Source organism: Diceros bicornis, chromosome 2 (genome assembly GCF_020826845.1).
Source record: "Diceros bicornis minor isolate mBicDic1 chromosome 2, mDicBic1.mat.cur, whole genome shotgun sequence".
Classification (NCBI taxonomy): Eukaryota; Metazoa; Chordata; class Mammalia; order Perissodactyla; family Rhinocerotidae; genus Diceros; species Diceros bicornis.
In genome coordinates this window covers 90,678,555-90,698,750 of record NC_080741.1, presented here as the reverse complement: position 1 = coordinate 90,698,750, position 20,196 = coordinate 90,678,555, and the positions used below count along the sequence as shown (strand labels likewise).

The 20,196-nt window shown below is 50.3% G+C and overlaps 1 protein-coding gene across 1 annotated transcript in view; it reads right to left on the bottom strand.

The window, feature by feature from the left end:
* The window catches only part of CFAP100 (cilia and flagella associated protein 100), a 66,725-nt gene that overhangs the window by 33,530 nt on the left and 12,999 nt on the right, over positions 1–20,196 (bottom strand). Inside the window, exons 2-9 of the mRNA XM_058568086.1 lie at positions 8,271–8,440; positions 5,516–5,708; positions 3,762–3,829; positions 3,522–3,685; positions 3,205–3,285; positions 2,602–2,780; positions 2,176–2,232; positions 1,998–2,124 (exon numbers count right to left, since the gene is read on the bottom strand). Of these exons, the coding sequence (XP_058424069.1) occupies positions 1,998–2,124; positions 2,176–2,232; positions 2,602–2,780; positions 3,205–3,285; positions 3,522–3,685; positions 3,762–3,829; positions 5,516–5,708; positions 8,271–8,440 (1,039 nt within the window). The remainder of the gene's footprint in view (positions 1–1,997; positions 2,125–2,175; positions 2,233–2,601; positions 2,781–3,204; positions 3,286–3,521; positions 3,686–3,761; positions 3,830–5,515; positions 5,709–8,270; positions 8,441–20,196) is intronic.

Genomic DNA, 20,196 nt, shown 5'->3' with positions numbered 1-20,196 from the left:
TAAAGAATTTGACATGGTGGCTCCTTCCTGGAACAGATCTCCTGTCATGATGGCTGTAATGATAATGTAAGGTAGATGTTACAATGGGAGGGGCACCAAGCCTCTTTTATCAAAAAACTCTATCTCTCCCGACCACATTATCTAAAGATGACCCTGAAAAGAATTGTCTTCTTGCCCTCTGAAGTCCCAGACCATCACCCACCCCCAACACCTTCCTCGCCTTTAGCTGCAATACTTAAGCAAGCAGCTTAGACAGAGGGACGACTTGCTCATTTCTGAGTTTCTCCCATGTATACATGTTATTAAACTTGGTATTATTTTCTCCTGCTAACCTGTCTTGTTGATTATTTGGCCAGCCAGAAGAACCTTAAGGGAAAGGGCAGAGGGGGAGATTCTCCCTCTCCCCACAACTATCTACCACAAAATTAAATCAAAAAAATTTTCAGTGAGGGAGGAGTAACTGCTGGTGACCCAGCAGCGGGGGTGAGACAGGAACCAGCCTAACAAGACAGGGCTGCCTGCAAGCCCCCTGGCCTAACAGGATAAGGCCCCTAACCAATCTGCAGGCTAAGAGAATCAGACCGTGGACCAAGATCCACGGTCCACAGTTTGGGGACTTTCCCAGGCTTACGCATGCGCCCTGGCACCCAGGAGTCCACCGAAGGTGACCCTAGCCCCATTAGCACAGTAAAAATGACACCCAGGGGTGGAGAGCTAGCACGCTAATGATACATGCGTCGCATGTAGTAGCACGCTACACGACAGCACGGGAGCAAGCACAACCCGCCTCTACATGCCATGACAGGGCTCCTCCCCAGCCTTTGCCTAACAAAAGCCCCACAGGCCCGCTCTGTAAGGAGCCAGTCACTCGCCCTTTCCTTTCCGCACCAGCTCCCCTGTGCCTCTCCTGTGCACAAGCTAATGAACTTTCACTTTTCTACTCTTGTTTGTTGTCTCCCTTGATTTCCACGCTGGGGGACAACAAGGACCCAGTGTTCAGTAACGGGGGTTGGGGGGCTCTGGCTTTGCAGGTGGAGGGATTGTTGAATGGGGTGGAGGGAACAGCTTTGCACTGGTACACGGATTTGTTTGGGGTTGCTGTTTGTCCCTCATCATGTTTTTTAAAAGATTTAAAAGTAACTGTCACACTTAAATCTGGGTAATTTTATATGAAAACCCAGACTTCCAGTTCCTCTTGGGAGGCTCTGGAGCTCTGGTCCCCTGGGCCAGCACTTTCTGGGTGGCGGGGCACGTGCTGTCCAGCTCCCTGCGCCCGCCTGGCTGCCCCGTGAGCACCCGACTGGGCCGCTCCAGGCTTACGGTTACCCAATCAGGCAGAAATAAACCTTTGTTTAGAAAACATCTTGATTTCGGGCTGAAGTCATACGGTACACGCTCCAGGTTGGGAGCAGCCCCGCCTCAGGTCACCATCTAGGTGCCTGGGAACTCAAGGGCGGTTGGAAAGCATTAAGTTTTTCCAAATTGTTTTTTTCCTTTTGTATGTTAAGGAGATGCAACCACCAACCACCCTGAACCAGACCAAGCCTCACCACAAGAGCTACGCCCATGACCTTTGCCTTATTTTTAACGCTAAGGTCTCTGCAAAAGGAGCTTAGGCCTCACTACCGTAACCTACAGCGTGTGTGGAGGCGCATTTTCCAACTAAGCCTGCACAGGCCAATACTCGCGTCTCCCTTTTGAATATTCTTTCCCCACCAGAAATAAAAGCTCCCTGCTTCCCTTAGTTGGAGGAGAGCCCTGACTTAGGAAATGACTCCGCATGGTCTCCTATTTACTGCAAATATACCTTACTTTGTGACAACTGCTTCTGGTGGAGAGTCTGATTTAACTGGCCAGGAGGCAAGCCCACTGTGGCTTCGGTAACATGCTCCCCTCCTGAGAGAGGCTGGGCCTACCCTGGGCGTCCCTGGCCTGGAACCATTGGGGAGCACTCCCGACCAGGCCCCACCACCTCCACACCCCTCAAGCCCACTCACCCTTTGGGGTCCAAGCCACCAGTCCCTCTGGACTGGCTGCCCTGCTGGAGGCTGACGGTGCTAGCCAGGCTCTGCCCCAGCCGGATCACTGGCAGACACTTCGAGGGCTCCTTTGAGCCCTGCCCGTCTGGAGGAAACAGAGGAATGGTTCCCCTGTGCCCCGGCCCGAATGGGGGGCCCCCAGCCTGGAGCAGCCACATACCTCTGGGGCTGGTCCTGCCCTTGATCCCTGGTCCTACCGGAAGCAAGGGAGGGAACGGTTAGGGTTTAGGGCTAGGGTTAGGATCTTGGCTGGAGCCAGGCCTCCGGTGACAGTGCTCTGGGGCACTGGGTTCCCTGGGACCCTCCCAACTGTCTCCCCCTCAGCTGCAGAAGGGAGCGCACAGGACGACAGCCCCTTGGGTTTGAGTTGAGGGCTGGCCCCATCTTCCCTGAGCGAATGCTTCGGCTGAGGCACGAGTGACTAAGGGGCGGCTGCTGGCCTCAGCGGGGACTCTGCAAGGTATGGAAGGGCCTAGCCCGCGGCTTGGACGCCTCTGAGGCCCCTGCCCGCTGGGCACAGGGTCCAGGGGTACCTGGGGACCTGCTTTCTCCTTTCTGCTACCTTTGTCCCCTAGTGTGGAGGACACAGCGTTCTCTTCGGGGGCGTCGGCCCCCTCATTGGCCTTTTTGAGAACCAAGCGCGTCTTCTGTTCTTCCCACCACTCCTTGGGCGACAGCTTGTATAGGAAATCCTTGTAGACCTTGTAATGGTGCAGTGTGTCTTCAAGTTTGGAGATTTCGCTAGATTCGAGGAGGGGACAAAAGTTCAGGCTCTGCCCGCTGGTCCAGAGGGGACCACCTCTGCACCCTGGCCAGCCTGAGGTGCTCCTTGTCCTCTGGGAGACAGGCCCAGGAAAACAGTGGTGCTGGGGAAAGAAGGCCACCCTGCAGGGGACCGACGTGGGTTGGAGCTCCCCAAGTGACAGCCCTCTGTGACTCTGTCCACCCCGCCCCTCTCAGGGTGGAGCCCTGCCTCCCGGTGGAAGTCACTGAGTCTCTCTTGGCCTCAGTCAGCTGGTAGGTAAGCAGGGCTTCAGTCCCTGAGGTGTTTAGATTTCAGAGGGAAAATGATGAGGTCTGCATCGTGTGGGGTCCCTTTGGTTCTGGGAAAGCGCTGGAGGGAAGTGGCAGACAGCCTGGGGCCCAGCTTGCCCTCTGACCTCACCGTCTAATATTCATGATCTGGGTGGTCAGGTCTCGGATCTCCATGATTTTCTCCACCTTTTCTTCGGTCTCCTTCTCAGCGCTGGAGGGTGGGGTGGGGGTAGGGAGCCAATTGCAGACTGCTAAGGAGGGGCGTCCACACTGCCCTCAGGCCAGGCTGGAGGTGGGGGAGCTGCCAGGGGCCTGGGGCGGGGTCAGGGGGCGGGGTCAGGGGTGGGGGCGGGGGCCGGGTCGGGTCCAGGCAGGGTTGGGCGGGGGAGCACAGGCCCAGGGCACCCTGGGGTGGCACCGGCCAGCTAGCCCCGGCCGCGGGCTCACGCTCTCAGGGCTTGCCCGGAGCTGCGCTCCTTCTCCCGGAGGAACTCCTCGAACAGCGCCGCGTCCTTCTCCAGGGACCTCTCGGCCCGCTCCAGCGCCGCCTCCTCCTTGGTGGCCAGCACCTCCAGCCGCCCGATCTCGCTCCGCTTCACATCCAGGGCATACTGAGGGCCACCGGAGCGGAGTCACGCTCCTCACTGGGACAGCCTGCCTGGCTCCCGTGGCCGCAGCCGGGCCTACCTGGATGAGGAACTTCTGCCGCTGCTGGTTGACGTAGCTCTTGATGCCATCAGATCCCGCCTTCTTTTCTGCAATGAGGGGGAGGCATCTGGGGGTGGGCAGGCAGTGGGAGAGACCCCTGGCCACGGGGAGGATGGGCACACAGTCAGTTGGAGCCAGTCGGGTGGTCCTGTGCTGTGCTCTGCTGCGAGGCGCAGGTCATTACAGGGGCCTGGGAGATGGAGCTCTATCACCAGCAAAAGCAGAGAAGGCTCTGCTGCTCCATTACATTCTCCGTGGCGGGAGACCGGACCAGGTGGGAAGTCCTTTCATATGTCTGACTGGAGCCTCTCATGCTATAGCACTCTTCTCACCTGGAATGAGACTCTAGACCCCCTTACCCTGGAAGTTTCACCCAGCTGGACATAATAACGAAAGACCTATTGGCCAGGACCTGAGTGGGGGGGGGTGTGAGAGAAAAATGGGGCAGCAAGATCTCTACTTGGGGTCCCCTAAACCCCAATTCAGGGCCCAATTCAGGCAGCAGCTAAGTCTACACTGCCAGGGTTTAAGTCAGGCAGGAGGAAATGAAGGTGGGCATCCGGATGACCTTCCGGAGTGCAAGCAGAGAGGCAGTTGGGGCCCAGGGCCACGGGGCCTCTTTCCCTGGCCTTTCTGGAGAGGAAGGCCTGGACGCTCCCCAACTTGGGAGAGCCCGGAGGCTGTGAAAAGGGCTGTGGAACCGTGTGGCTCTCTACCTTGTCCTCAACTCCTCTTTTCCAGAAGCACCTGGGTGGTGCAGGACTCCTGTTTTGAGTCTGGATGTCTAGCAGAGAGTCCGGCTCTGCCCCTGCCTACCCGGCCTCCCGGGAAGGCTTTGGGAAGGCTTTGCCCTCAAGGAGACGCGGCTCCTCACTGGAAGTCAAAGCTGGGACACTGATGAGTTTTGCACCCAAACCCACGGGTCAGCCTCCCGCATCCAACGCAACCTGCTTCTCCCAGGTCTTAGCAATGGAGGGTGAAGGCAGAAACGACCAAGGTGTGGTGCTGCTCCCCTCTGGCCGAGCTCTGCACACAGATGGTCAGAGCTCAGGGCTTCTCTCCAAGCAGAGTGCCCAGCGGCAGGGGTGGAGGCGAGGGGTCCCTTTCTGTTATAGTCACTAAGTACGCCTGTAGTCGCACTGAGGTCCAGGACTCTGACCCCAACTGCTGCTTTCCAGCTTAGGGATACTATACTATACCATCTGGGCTGGTGGAATAGTAATGTGTACTTAATACTTGAGATTCCTACTGGGTCATCCTAATGAGTCACGCACACACAGTTCTTGCTCACTGCCTGCAGTGTAGTGAATTCCACAACCCACGAGGCTGGTACTGTCATTGGCCAGGAGAGGAGCTGCTGTGACAGGAGTTAAGTAACTTGCCCAGGAAGGCGAAGCCATTACATGCTGAAGCTGAGATCTGAACCCAGGAAATCTAGTTCCAGATTGACACTCTTTACTACCAAGTTAAATGCCTGCATTTCATACATTGTACCGCCTACATTCACTGGGCACGGTCAACATTCAAAATGCACGCGGTGTCGGGATTCAAAGGCCCTTAGATTTGCAATCCATCTGGAATTGACCTTTGTGAGGTGGGCAGCAGGGATCAGACACAGAAACCATCCCCCTTCCCCACTGCAGCTTGGAGCAGCCGCACCGCTCCAAGCACTGTAAAGCAGCCCCTTGAATGCACGAAGGAAAGAGCGGCCCTGGGCAGAGGGCGCGCGGCACCTTGGGTCATGGAGAGCTTCCAGGCCGCGCCGTCGCGGAGGGCGCGCAGCTGCTCGGCCGCCCCGCGTGCCGCCTGGTCCTCCGCCTCGTCCTCCAGCTGCAGCTCGCGCCGCAGTCTGCTGTGCTTGGCCTTCAGCCTGGACGAGTAGGTCATCTTCTCGTGCACGCGCAGCGTCTTCTCCTGCTCCCGCTCCTGGTGGCGGGGGTGTGGGGGTCAGGCGGAGTCGGGCAGGCCAGTCTCCCCCCTTACCCCCTGCCTCGCAGCCCCTCGCCGCACCGCACCCGGGAACAGTCTGCTCCCCTCCGCGTTGCCTCAGGTGCGCGCGGGCTGGAGGGGGTGCGCACGGGGGCTGGGGGGTGCACAGGCGCCGCGCGCGCGGAGCGTGTGGAGCTATGTGCCTTTGGGGGCGCCCCGGGGCCCTGAGCTCAACTGCCCAGGGATTGAGAAGGAGGTGGGCAGGACGCGCCTCCGGAGAGCTGGGGTGCAGGCAGGGTCGCCTGATGAAGTACAAGATGCCAACCCAGTCAGATGTGCATTCCGGATCAGTAGTGTGGGGACATACTCACTAAAAGAAGATTCCTCATTTATCTGCAATTCACACTTAGTTAAACTGAGTGTCTTGTATTGTGATTTGCTAACTCTGACACCCTCAGGTTCAGGAAAACTAGATCTTCTGAGTTTCCAAAAGAAACTCGAAATCCCGAGTTTGATCTGCAAGCTCCGTAGTCAGTGTTGGCGGCTGCGCGCTGATGGGGATCTGCCCTCCCCGCCCGTTCTCCACCCTGGCCTGGTCTGGCCTGCAGGCTCCCAGGGCTGCATCCCGCCGCAGCCCTTCACTTGGGAAGATCCCAGGATGGGGTGAGGGAGGGGACTCTTCTCCCCAGAGGCCTAGTGCCGGTCCCAGGCTGCCGGGCCATCCTGCCCCTCCTGCTGTCCAGGCCCTGGGGTGTCCACGTCCATCACGCGATCAGACAGGCCCTCCCATGGACTCTTCATTTGGCCTTTCCTGGGTCAGTTCTATTTCCTGCTGGGCGTGCCGGGGGTGGGGTGGCGTGGGGGTGAGGGTGCAACAACCACTTAAGCCTGTAAGAACACCACATAGGGAAAACGCATCTGTGGCGGAATCCAGCCGGAGCCCGAGGGGGAGTTTGCACGTCCGGGTATATTCACGTCGTGAATTGTCACCTGCTAGAATCCCAGGGGCAGAAGGTCTGCATTTCAGTGTGAGGTTGGGGGCTCTGCTGGGGGAGCGGGAGGAGTGTGAGGTTGAGGGGCTCTGCTGGGGGAGGAGGGGAGGAGTGTGAGGTTGGGGGGCTCTGCTGCAGGAAGAGGGGAGGAGTGTGAGGTTGGGGGGCTCTGCTGCGGGAAGAGGGGAGGAGTGTGAGGTTGGGGGCTCTGCTGGGGGGGAGTGTGAGGTTTGGGGGGCTCTCCTGGGGGGGCAGGGGAGAGCGTCAGGTTGGGGGCTCTATTGGGGGAGGAGGGGGAGGAGTGTAAAGTTGTGGGGCTCTCCTGGGGGGCAGGGGGAGCATGAGGTTGGGGGCTCTGCTGCAGGGGGGGGGTGTCTGTGAAGTTGGGGGCTGTAGGAGGAAGGCAGAGGCAGCCCTGAAGCTGAGCCAGCCTGAGAGAAGAACGTCCTGTCCTCCTGCGAGGAAAGGGAAAGGCTGTAGGTCACGTCTGGGAAGTTGCATGTGTGTTTGCTGTGGTTCCTGCTCTGGAGGCCTCAGGGAAGTGTGTGTTGCTCGTGGGCTTTGGGTGAGTGCCTCTTCCTTCCAGGGCGTGAGTGGTGCGCAGCATGGCAGGAGGGTGGGGAACTGGGGGTGGTGGCCGTCCCTTGGGTCACTAGATGGGAGTCTGGGGTGGGGCTGGAGGATGTGCATTTCCACGTGGTGTTGGTCATTGGTCGGGCCACAGTGGGAGCGTTGTTCTCAGGAATCTCAGAACCTGAGCCCTGAGTTGGGGTGGACAGGGTCAGTCCAGGAGGCAGCCCAGGATGCGGGCCAGCCTGTGCGTCTGAGAGTGTGTCCCAGAAACACGGCCCGTGCTGGCCACTTCCCAGGGGAGATGCCCACTGGGTGAGTCCTCCCTGAGCCGGGGTCTGCGGGGCTTCTCTGGCTGTGCTGCTGGGAGCCGTGCGCTGTCCTGAGCTCTGGTGCTGGTGCTCTCAGGATGGGGAGGCAAGAGAGCCTCTGCTGGGGTGCAGACAAGGTACGGGCTGGGGGTCAGGGCTGGCCCTGAGACTCCCAGGCACTGCCGAGGGGCGTGTGTGTGTGTGTGTGTGTGTGCACGTGCACATATGTACATGTCTGTGTGCTTATCTAGCCTCCAAGAATTCCAACGAGAGGGGACTGTACAAGGCTGGAGCAGTCAGGGGGGTTTCCTGGAGGAGGTGAGAGGGTCCCTGAGGCCTGAGATGGGCCTTGAAGGCCAGGGGGTCTCAGGAGGGATGGCATCTTGTGCAGAGGACAACAGAAGCGAAGCATGGTGGCTGAGGCTGTGGCCACAGCAGCTCCAAGGAGCCCACCATGACGAAGGTCCAGGACCAGTGGTGATGAAACTGAGTAAGACCATGGGACAGGTCAGAGATCCTAGAGTGAGGCAGAGTTTCGAGTTCATTTTGTAGCAAATGGTGAGCCGTTGACTATTCTAGAGTGAGAGAATGACCTGGGGAAGGTGCTGCTTTGAGAAGGGCAATCTGGTTGCTGCTTGTGTGAGGGAGGAAAGAGCTGGGGCCAGGCCTCAGTCCTGGATACTCACTGAGCGAGACTTATTCCGCTCCTGATCTCTGAGCAAGAAGAAATCCACGTCCCCAGACATGTGGAAAGCATTAGCTGAGCGGTTGGAAACAATTGCAGACACTAGGGAGGGAGATACCTGGTTGGAGAGATGAGCCAGCTCTTCTAAGCGGTGGTCTATGCCTCCGGGGTCTCAGCGCCCTCCCAGCCCAGCACGGAGAGGTTCCGTGAAAGCGTGAGCAAGTGGCGAATGTTCTCTTGGATCCGGTTGTGCCTGAAGTCCTCCGCTTGACCTTCTAGCTTCATAAACTCACCTGCTTTAACCTAGCCGGACTTGGGTTTCTGTCCCTGGCATCTGAAAGAGACCTTGTGGCCACAGCTCCTCCTGAGTCTTAGACATCTACTATGCCCCTGGTCCTCTGTCCTCTTTCATTTAAAGTCTCGGAAGCCCCACTCCGTAGAGGAGGGAAGCGAGAGTCTGCCGTTTGTAAGTGGTGGAGCCGGCTGACGGGGTCTGCTGACTCTGGAGCTGAGGCGCCTGCCTGAAGTGGCCAGCGGGCAGCGGGCACTTTAGGTCTTTGCAGGAGTCTTCACGAGCCTCCCAGGGCCGAAGACTCCATGTGACTTAATTTTCATGACAACCCTATGAGGTGGGAATGCTTGGTACCCCGAGTGAGGAAACCAAGGCACAGAGAGGTACAGAGCTTACCCAAGGCCACAGAGCTGTAAATAACTATGTGGAGACCAGCTTCTGAAAACAGAATTTGCGTTTGCAGTTAGGTGAGAAGGGAATGTTTAGAGTTAATGTGCAGGTGAGCCCACAACCAAGGATGGCAATCATTGGAAGCAGATCATTCCAGAAGTACAAAGTCGGTTTAACATTTATAAACCAATCAATGTAATGTACCTCATTAACAGAATAAGGGAGAAAATTATATGATCATTTCAATAGATGCAGTAAGAATATTTGGAGCCAGCCCTGATGGCCTAGTGGTTAAGTTTGACGGGCTCCACTTCGGTGGCCCGGGTTCGGTTCCCAGTCACGGAACCACAGCACTTGTCTGTCAGTACCCATGCTGTGGCAGCAGCTCACATAGAAGAACTAGAAGAACTTACAACTAGAATATACAAGCATGCACTGGGGCTTTGGGGAGGAAAAAAAAGAAGATTGGCAACAGACATTAGCTCAGGGCGAATCTTTTCCAGCAAAAAAAGAAAAAAAAAATATTTGATAAAATTCAGAACTTAACATTGAATAAAATTCTTAGCAACCTAGGACTGGAAGGGGACTTCCCCAGTCTGATAAAGGGAAGTGCAGCTGAGTAATGGCCTCCAAAGATGACTGAGTCCTACTCCCAGAACCTGTGACTGTCCTCTTGCATGGTAAAGGGGCCTTTGCAGGTGTGATTAAGTTAAGGACCTTGAGACGTGAGATGATCCTGGATTATCCAGATGGGCTCAATGTAATCACAAGATCCTTATAAGAGGGAGCAGTTGGGTGTGAAGCAGAGGTTGGAGTGATGTGACGGAGACTAGAAGACCCCTCACTGCTGGCTTTGGAGATGGAGGAAGGGCCACCAGCCAGGGAACACAGGAAAAGGAGAGGAAACAGATTCGCCCTTGAGCCTCCAGCAGAAACGCAGCCCTGGAGGCACTGTGAGTCCACCCCTCTAAGATTCACTTCAGATTTCTGGCCTCCAGAGCTGTGAGATCATGTATTTGTGTGGTTTTAAGCCACTGAGTTTGTGGTAATTTGTTACAGCAGCCATAGGAAATGAATACAGATATCTACGAGAAACCTCTGGGGGACATCTTGAATGTTTCCCCCGAGACCAGGAACAAGGCCTGGATGCCTATCTTAGCACTTCTAGTCAATGTCACAGTCAAGAAAAAGAAAGAAAAAGTATAGGATTGGGAAGGGGGGAAAATAACGTCACCTCAAGATGACGCGGTTATATAGTGGGAAATCCAAAGAATCTACAAACAAAATAGTTACAATTAGGTTAGAGATGGTTTATAGATCTTATTGTGAAATGAAAACAAAATTTGTAGAAGATACAATAGACAGATATCTTTATGACCTTTGGGGTAAGCAAAGAGTTTTAAGACGGGACATAAAAAGTACTAACCAGAAGGAAATGATTGGTAAATTGAACTACATTAAAATTAGGAACTTTTGTTCATTAAAAGGCACAACAAGAGAGTGAAAATGGGATCCACAGAATGGGGGAAGGTATTTGCAATACTTAGAACTGGTGAATGACTTATATCCAGAATATGTAAAGAGCTCCTAGAAATCATTAAAATAAGGAGTCAGACATCCAAAAGAAAAGTGGGCTGAAGACAGCAACAGGTGTGGGAGATCAAAATTGGCCACCCCAAAATATGTCTCTTTACCTTGATTATTTTCTCTGAGACATTTGACCTCCCCCACTAATTGCCTAAATGATTTTAACTCTGGGTGTGGATAATTTACATTTGTAAGGGAAATCTCCATTTGTAAATGTATCTCCCTCTCTGTTCTGGGAAGAGGGGGGGATGACCTTATCTCTAGAAACTCTTATCAGTACTGAAGGAGAGGACTTAAATCCGAATACTCTTGATTACTGGGATTTCTGTCTCCCTCCCCACCCCTAACATCCTCCTTTGTCTTTATCTAAATCTATTTCAGGTGAAAACCTCTGCCATTTGTTGAGAAACTCAGTTTTCCTGGTTTCTCCCGTGTATACATGTTATTACACTTTGATTTTTTTCCTGCCATTCGGTCTCATGTCAATTTAATTTGTAGCCCAGCCAGGAAGGACCCAGAGTGGGTGGAGGACACTCTTCCTCCCCTTCACAGGCACTTCCCAACAGAGAGTCATCAGTCCCATAAACATATGACACACCAGGGAACCTAAGGGGCTGATACATGTCAAAAGGACCAGGTGACATTAAAGCATCGACACTGTGCCAAGTGTTGGAGAGGACGTGGAGAAGTGGAGTGCTCACACCTGCTGGCGGGACTGTGAACTGGTGCAGTGGCTCTGGATACCTGCTCAGCTGCATCTACTGAAGGTGAACCAACGACCAGCAGCTCCACTCCTTCACGTACGCCCAGGGGAAATGAGTACTGTGTCCTCACAATGGCATGCACGAGTACATTCCTAGCAGTATTTGTAATGGCTAAAAACTGGAAACAACCCAAACGTTCCTCAACCCTGGAAAGAATAAGTACCTTGCCGGCATGTGCACCCAGGAGAGGACACACAGCGACCACCAAGAAGGGCCTCCTACTCCACGCATCTCACAGACGCAATGCTGGCCACGAAGCCAGGGCTCAGAGGGCACAGCGGGCCACTCCACTTATATGAGGGTCAACAACAGACAAAGTGATCCTGTGGTGATGGCAGAGCATCGGCTGCCTCTGGGGGAAACGGAGTTTCCAGGCAGATGCACAGGTTTTAGATGGCGAATGGAGTGGAGTTTACAAAGTTGTATACGTTTGTCAAAACTTATGAAGCTGTATACTTGAGACTTGTGCACTTCACTGTATATGAATTGTACCTCGTGAAGAAACCAAACCAAACCCCGGCCCCTCCCCCTTGATGTGACAATCAGTTCAGCACAAGCATCCACAGATAGAAGAAACTGGGGTGAGTGGCTGATGGGAACCTGCGGCGGGGGTCGGGTGTCGCCACACAGCCACCGGCGGGGCGGCTAGATACGCGGGTTCCTTCTGAGGGGTGGTGAGCAGCACACAGCCCGCCTGGGAGGAGTCTGTGGACAAAGTGGACCAGGGATCCTACCAAGCATGGAGGATTAATGTCCAATTAAGGGAGATGCAGGGGACAGAGAAACAGTTTCCACAACAGCTCCAGGGCGCAGATAGACAGACATCACCAGGGGCCGTCGACAGGGGCATTATCACCACTTCTCAGCAAGGCAAGGCACAGAAAATGAAAGGCCATGGGGAGGGCTGTGCTAGATTAAGAGACACTGAAGATGTTCAGATCTCATCAGAATCCCGATTAGAACAAATCTTCTATAGGGAGACGTTTCTGAGATAATTGGGGAAATCTGATGATGGTTTGGTGAACTTCACTGTGGGCTTGTAAGAGAACGTCCTCCCCCCCCCGCTTTTTTTTTTGCTGAGGAAGATTGGCCCTGAGCTAACATCTGGGCCAGTCCTCCTCTATTTTGTACATGGGATGCCACCACAGCATGGCTGATGAGTGGTGTAGGTCTGTGCCCAGGATCTGGGCCCTGGAACCCGGGCCACTGAGGCAGAGCACACCAAACCCAACCACAACCCCACCTGCCGGCTCCCTGAGAACAGCCCTATTTTTGAGAAATGCACGTTGAGGTGCATAGGGATGAAATGGCCTCTGGATTTTACTTTAAAATACTCTGGCCAAGACCAAAAAGAAAAAGAGAAAAAGGATAGATGAGGCACATGGGGCCGCCTCTTGCCCGCTGTCCAGTCTGGTGACTGGACGGGAGTTCACTGGCCTTTAGTCTCTGCTTCAGGCACGTTTGTATTTTCATAATTAAAAGAAAAGGACACAGCGGTGCGGGGAGGGCTGAGGGCTGGGAGCCAGGCCTGTGAAGGACAGGCCCAGGACGCGTGCACATCTGCACCTCTGCAGAAGGGGCAGACCGTAAGCCTGGGGTGGAGGGCTGGGGCAGCTCGGGAACAGGAGGGAATCGAGGAAGCCAAGGCATGGAGCCATAGAGCAGGGGCGCGGAGGATGAGACGGTGCAGCTAGCTGCCCACCCTCCTTTCTTCTAACAGGTGGCAGCCATGTGCCTAGTTGAAAAGCTACACCTCTCAGCCTCCCTTGCAGATACTGATGGCCCCATGACAAATGGAATATAGGCAGAAATTGTTGGGAGGGCTTCTGGGAAGGATCTTTTCCCACGGAGGCTGGAGTTAGCAGGTGGGCAGTTTTGACCTTCCCTTTGCTCCTTCTCTCTGTCTGGAATCAGATGCACGGCTGGAAATGCAGCAGCCACTTTGTGACCATGTGACAACCTTGTGATTGAAAGTGCCAATGATAAAGAGGGTAGAGCAGAAAGACTTGGGACCATGGATGAGTTTGTAGGGCTGCTGTTGAGGGGGCCTCATGGAGCCCTGGACTGCCTCCCACATTTCCCATTACTGGAGGAAAAATAAATCCTATTTTGTTTATGTCCCTGTTATTTCAGGTCTCAGTAGCCCAGTTCCTAATGGAAACAGAGGCATTTCCTCAGCCCTCTGCACTGGAGACTAGGTCTGAAGGCATCTAGTGGCTGAGGGAGAGAGTTTGCCTCCTGCCAACTGGGACTTCAGCTCCCAGCTCCAGAGTTACCTTTGCCTTTGCATGTTTCTTTTTTCCTTCAATGACTGAAGAAGAACTCTTGTCCATGGATTCCAGGCTGTGCTCTGCGGAGACACAAAAGTGAGGCCACATCAAGTGACGCCTGGGCTCAGGACAGCTGTGAACACAGCATGAGGCTGGGGAGAGACTCCAGACCCACTGGGGCTCCAGTCCCAGGTCCTTGCCTGCCTGTTGGGCAGGCTGGGTAAGACACTCGGCTTCTCTGAGCCTCAGTTTCCACATCTGAGATGACCAGGCTGACTTTGCTGGGAGGTTGTGAGAACTGTGCAAGAAAATGGCCACTGAAGTTCCTAGCACACGTGCCCGGCACACAGAAGGTGTTTGGTGCCTTCCCTTTCACGTCCTTCCATTTGTTCCTTAAGACCACTGCAGGACCATTTTACAGGGGGTCGTAGCCCTAAGCCTCTGACTCCCAGCCCTGCCCAGCCAGGCCTTTTGCTGCCGGCCTCCCAGGGCTTCCCTCAGGGCTGGAACAGGAGACGCAGACCCCCATTTCCTGGTTGTTCTCTCTTCAACTGATACCCACACGGAAGTGGGCATTTGACCCCATACTTCCTCCCACCCCAACTCAGGAATCATTTGTTGCTTGAAGATTCCAGTCTACACCAGCCTGGGAGAGCAGCCAGCCCAGGAGGGCAGATGGGGGCTGCCAGAGAGCCCTGAGGTGGGCAGCTCAGGGAGCCAGTTCTCCTGGACCAGCATGGAGGAGGGTGAGCTGGGATGATGAGGGGGCAGTCAGGGCCTGGGAGGTGGGGGATACCATACCAAGGGCCAGGTGAGCAGATGAATGATGGGATGTGGGAAGAGTGAGGAAGAGAGGATGAGTCCTGGGGGACTGGCAGGAAGTTCAGGGCCTGGGGCTGAAAACTCAAATGCCTTCAGGGCCAAGCAGAATATATAATGGTAAAGGGAGAGGAGGAAGTAGGGAGTGGTGAGGCCTGTGGAGAACTCAGGAGTGCAGGTTGCTGAAATCTTTATTATTTTCTAACTATCTTTCTTAGTGGCTATCAGGTTAAATTTCCAGGTAGTAAACTTTAATTAACAATATCATAGAAATCAGAAGATACCACTGCTATTTGAAAAGACTAAAACCCAAAACAAGCCAAAACCCTAATAAAATTTAACTTTTTTCTTAATTGAAAAAGCAATGCACATACATAGCAAATTTTTCTAACAATGCAGATTTGATGTGTTGTATGATGAACATTGATATGACATGTTGCTGTGATGAGAAATCCTTACCTGAAGGCCTCACTACTGACAGATTATTGTATATCTAACCAGAGGTATTTCACGCAGACACACACTTAAAGGCTTCTTGCTTTATCACTAAAAATGCATCTGCTTATACGCTCAACATAGATAAACCTTGAGGACATCATGCTCAGTGAAACAAGCCAGTCACGAAAGGACAAATACTGCATGATTCCATTTATACGAGGCCCCTAGAGGAGTCAGATTCATAGAGACAGAAAGAATGGGGGTTGCCGGTGGTTGGGGGGGGTGTGGAATGGGGAATTAGTGTTTCATGGGGACAGAGTTTCAGTTTGGGAAGATGAAAAAGTTCCAGAGATGGATGGTGCTGATGGTTGCACAACAATGTGAATGTACTTAATGCCACTGAACTGCACGCAAAAATAAAAAATTGTAAAATTTGTTATGTATATTTTACCACAGTTTTTAAAAACTTAAAAAAAATCCCCATACATGCTCACACACGAGTCTCATCACTACCTGGCCAGGTCCCCTGGTGGACCCGAGGTTATGTCCAAGCTTCTGCAATGGTCACTCTCCATCACCACGTTGAGCTGGGCTGTTTCCCACACACCTGGAGCACTGTCAATCTGATAGGTGATAAATGGCAGCTCCGTTTTAACTTGCATTTCTTAATTATGGATGAGATTGTGTATCTTTTCAGGTGTTAATCATCCATTTGCTTTTCTCTTTCTGTTGGTATCCTTTGCCCATTTTTCTGTTGGGATGTTGTAGTTTTTAAATGATTCTTGAGAATCTTTATGTATTAAAGGACACTGGCTCATTCGTTTGTCAGAGCTGCTGAAAATACCCTTCCTCCAGGTGATTCATCAATTACCTTTGAACGGCTTATCATATATTTTCCTTACAGGACATTTTAATATTTGCTTAGTGAAATGCTTTGGGCTTTTGTGTCTTGCTTAGAAAAGCATTCCACATCTGAAGGTTAAAGCCATTTAAATAAAAATTCCTGTGTTTTCTTCTAGTACTTTAACGAAATTAATTTTTTTTTAATTAAAAAGTTTTTAAAAGGTAAGCTTATTTTCAGAATAACTTTCCAGGAGAAATAGCGAAAAGTGTGCTGGGTGCAAAATATCCTCATAAAAAGTGATAAAACACACACACACCCTGGGCAGCAGGAGATTTGGCATCAGAAGGTCCTTGGCACCTCCTGAATCACCTGTGCATTGTGGAATTGCTGCTCATGGGGGACCCATGAGGAGAGGAGACACCAGCTCTCAGAGAAAGCCACTCCTCATGCCTCCTGCCAACCTGCAGACCTAGTCCTCCTCACCCGGACATCTCTCCTCACTCTACTCCCCAGAGCCACCTTCTCTGTGCTCTGGGGGCTGCAGCCTCTAACTGCAAGAGGGGTGGGTCACCACAGTGGGACCCAGTTCTCAGCCATCGTCCTCTTTCACTCTGAGACTTACTCATGTGAAATTAGTAAAAGGAACCTTAACTAAATTGGAGTCGGGAAGGCCTGTAGGGGGAGCTCTCCCCCCATCACACATGGTCAATGCCACCAAACAGGAAGAGAGGGACACTTGCGTCTTTGGCAGGAAGTACAACTACTTTACTACCCAGGGAAGATTTCTCTCCCCACCCGGCAACAGCCCAGCCAATGAGAAACCCCACAGCTCAGCCAACAAGAAGCACTGCTGCCCTGAACTGTTACCTCCCCCAGTGGCCCTTCCTTTAGAACAGCCCTGCCCTGCTCCCCCTTTTCCTCTATAAAAGCAGCTCTCCTCCTGTGTTTTCCAGATTTGCCTATGGTTCACCATAGCACACTCATCCCGAATTGCAATTCTTTTTGCTATTCCTGAATAAACTTGTTTTGAGGGTAAAATAACAGGCAAATTTGCTTTTTAAGTTGACATACATGGTGTCAAAAAAGTGGGATCTGAAGGAGGCAACCCGCAAGAGACAGGGACCCCCAGAATTGAGCAAGGTACTCACACGAGCCCCTTGCTCATCGCTTCTGTGAGTTGCCACCTGCTTTTGGTTTGGTGAGTCTCCTCTTGGATTCCAAACTCGGCTCTCCTTGTGTTTTGAGCTCTCTGACTTTATTCCAGATCAGGAGAGGCTTTGTCTTCTCAAGGGAGGAACTTTGTCCTCCTGGTTCAAGGCTGTGTCCTTGGGTTCAAGGCATCATCCTTGGTGACTATTCAGTTGTGTTTTGAAGGTAGCGCAGTTCCTTTTGGGGCTTAGGCTTGCTGAGAATCCAGGAGTTTTTCTTTGTTTTTTAGATTTCTTTTGGCATCAGGGCTGGGAGTCTAGCAACTTTCTTGGGTTTTCAGAGGAAATTTCAGTAATGGGATCCCAGTCATCTAAATGTTCTGAGGGAAACTCTCCTTCAGGGACCCCAGCCAGGTTTATGTTTGAGAACTTTGGGCCCCCTACACGCACATTTTTAACTAAGTGGGCCAAAATGACCAAGAGTAGTCCAGAATTACAATGGCCATTATGGGGAACTTTCTGTGTCCCCAAACTAGCTTTTCTTAAAACTAAATCTAAAATTAAGCAAAATGAATGGTATGTCTATTTTCATTGGTACTTGGAGGCTTCTGGACACACACAAAGCTCCAAAATCACCTCAGTACAAGATGTCTTGTCTAAATTAGCCAAAACAATTGAAAAAATGAAGAACAAAATGGCTTCTGAAACCTTGTGTTCCCCTCCCCCTTTCTTCTTTGTCTCAGCTGCCATCTTATTTGTCTTGCCAGACTCCTTTATCTCAGTCTCCCCTCTGATGCCATCTTCTCTTCCCCTCTGCAAAAACCTGAGCCTTTCAAATCAGACCCTCTGAGGGTTCAATTGCTAAACTCCTAATTACTATTTCTAAGTTAACTGGAGCAAATAAACAACCAGAAAGAAAAATTTAAATAGCAATTACCCTAGCCTTTTGATAATGGACAAAAGGATTCCAAAAATAGCCCTAAAAGAACCCTTACAGCATGCACATAAAAATCTTTAGTGAAAGACTTTGGCCATCTGAACAAGTAACCTTAACTAAGTCCATCTGCCAGAAATACAATTTGGATCCAACTATTCTTTTGAGTTTCATACTATTGTCCGTGAGACATAGCTAAAGTTTTAAAATAAAAGCTATGAGATCTCTGTTTATGTCTGTCTATGTGTCTATGTGTGTATGTTATAGAGATGTGATATTTTTCTACCTCTGGATGGTATTGCTAGAATTGTTTTGCAAAAAGCTCTTTTTAATTGGCTTGAAATTAAGCACTTATAAATTAAGCATTTTTAAATCTCAGAAATATAATAGAAACTAACTCAAATGCTTTCAAATTTATGTGATCTAGCATTAATCTTTAGAAATAAAGGCTAGCTTAAGGTTGTTGATGTATATAAAAAACAGGCATGTCTTCAGAGTTGTTAGTATTGGGTGTAATGCAAATGTGCAACTTTTTCTCTGCTGCGTTTCCTAGTCAAGAAGGCCCATGCTGTCTCTGTTTCACAATTTGTCATCAAGAAAGTAACTTAATAGCTATTGGCTATTCAATGTTGAATACAAGCATGATTGTTAAAAGCAAGTAATTAAAATAAATGTAAATAAGATCAAAGTTTATACTAAGTTAAACTACAGAACAGATAGTCATTGAATACCTCGATCATTTTCTAAACAAGGCAAAATACTAAAACATTAATTACTGAACATAGTTCATCTACTTTTGGCTTCCTGATGCAAAGAAACATAAATTTGGGTCTGTTGTTGACCATGTCTTGTGTCACATTGAAAGACTGCACTATTCAAAAGGGCATGTACTCCTAGAAATTATGAAATGTACTTATAAATCTGCCAGTCCACAATTGCTTAATTCTTAGATTTTAGTAGGTATTAGGGATTCTAAGGGTTAAGAGTTCTAATATATGTAACTAAAGCTACTAGAAATAAAAAGGAAAACATCTCCATATGCATGGAAAGCAGGATGTGTGTTTTGGTAAAAGAAGGTATGAGGAATGTAAATGCATTTTGTTGAGGAAAAAGAAAGTAATTTTGTCCTAAAGAGAGGCTGGTTATTTCAGAATGGGAAAAAGAGAAACAGGACAGAATCTGAACATAAAAAGAAAGTTGTAGAAGGTTTACGGAAAGGAAACTTGGGAACAGAATTTTATGAGTGGTCAGAACTGGCTGAGACTGGAATGAATGAATTATAATATCAAAATAAGCTGATGCAAACTTAAAATTTGGCTTTCCTTTCTGTTAAAAGGTCAAGGTTTTCTTGGGCTATTAGGCTGTTGTAAAAGCTTCTTTACCTTTAAGTAATATGCCTAGAAAACAGAGATTTTTATGTTTTCTCAAAATAATATCCTGTAGTTTTTTTTTTTCAAAAAAAAGCAGATCTTTGGAAAACTGAGTCATCTTAATATTGAAGAAGTTAAGTTTTGCATACAACCATGTAACCTTTTATATTTGCCTTTGAAACCTGTTATTGTTACTTTGGTCAACTAGATACTTAAGTGCCATTTCATAATGATCTGTGATCCTATTTGGTCAAGTGTTCAAACCTTTTGATATTTGTGACAAGCTTCGCAAAATATTCAAATTCTAGACCACATATTTTCAACCTGGATGTAACTTTGGGATTTTCCAGAGGGCACCTAGGACATCTCAAAGGATTTATTTCCTCTCCTTATAAAAAGAGAGACATTACACTAATTAGACTTATTTGGTATGTCAAATTACATGAGGCACATGGTCAAATAAGTGATAATAAACCTTTTTAGGTTATATTGTATGGATGAATGTTACCAAAACTGTTTAGAAATTGCATAAAAATTCCTAAAAATCTGACATATTCTAATATAATATTATTACCTGTAATTCTAGTTACTATCTAAAATGTATGTCACAAAAATACCTAAATTTCCTTGTCAATTGCATTCACCCATTGCCTTTTTTGTCTTTTGTCAGTTCCAGACAGTTATTGTTTTACTCTGATGCTGTTACAAATATGTTTCATTTTCAAAGAGATTCGTGGAAAAGACTTTGACAAGTACTCTGGAATACAGGTCTTGATAAGATCATAACACTGAACTGGGTGGGAAGTTCTGGAACTCGGGTGGAGGACTGATTGCTTTGATGTTTTATTTTCCAGATGTAAAGCACCCCTTTTCTCCTCTCCTTTAAGCTATCTATAACTTACAGCAATTTGGTAAAGTGTATCTTTGCAACAAAGGTTGAAACATTTATCTTTTTCTCTCTACCTGACCCCTCCAGAATTTGGGATCTCTTAAGTATTCTTTTCATGACAATATATGTTTTCCCATGGGTTCAATGAAAGTTTGTTCTCCTTGTAACAGGACACAATTGGA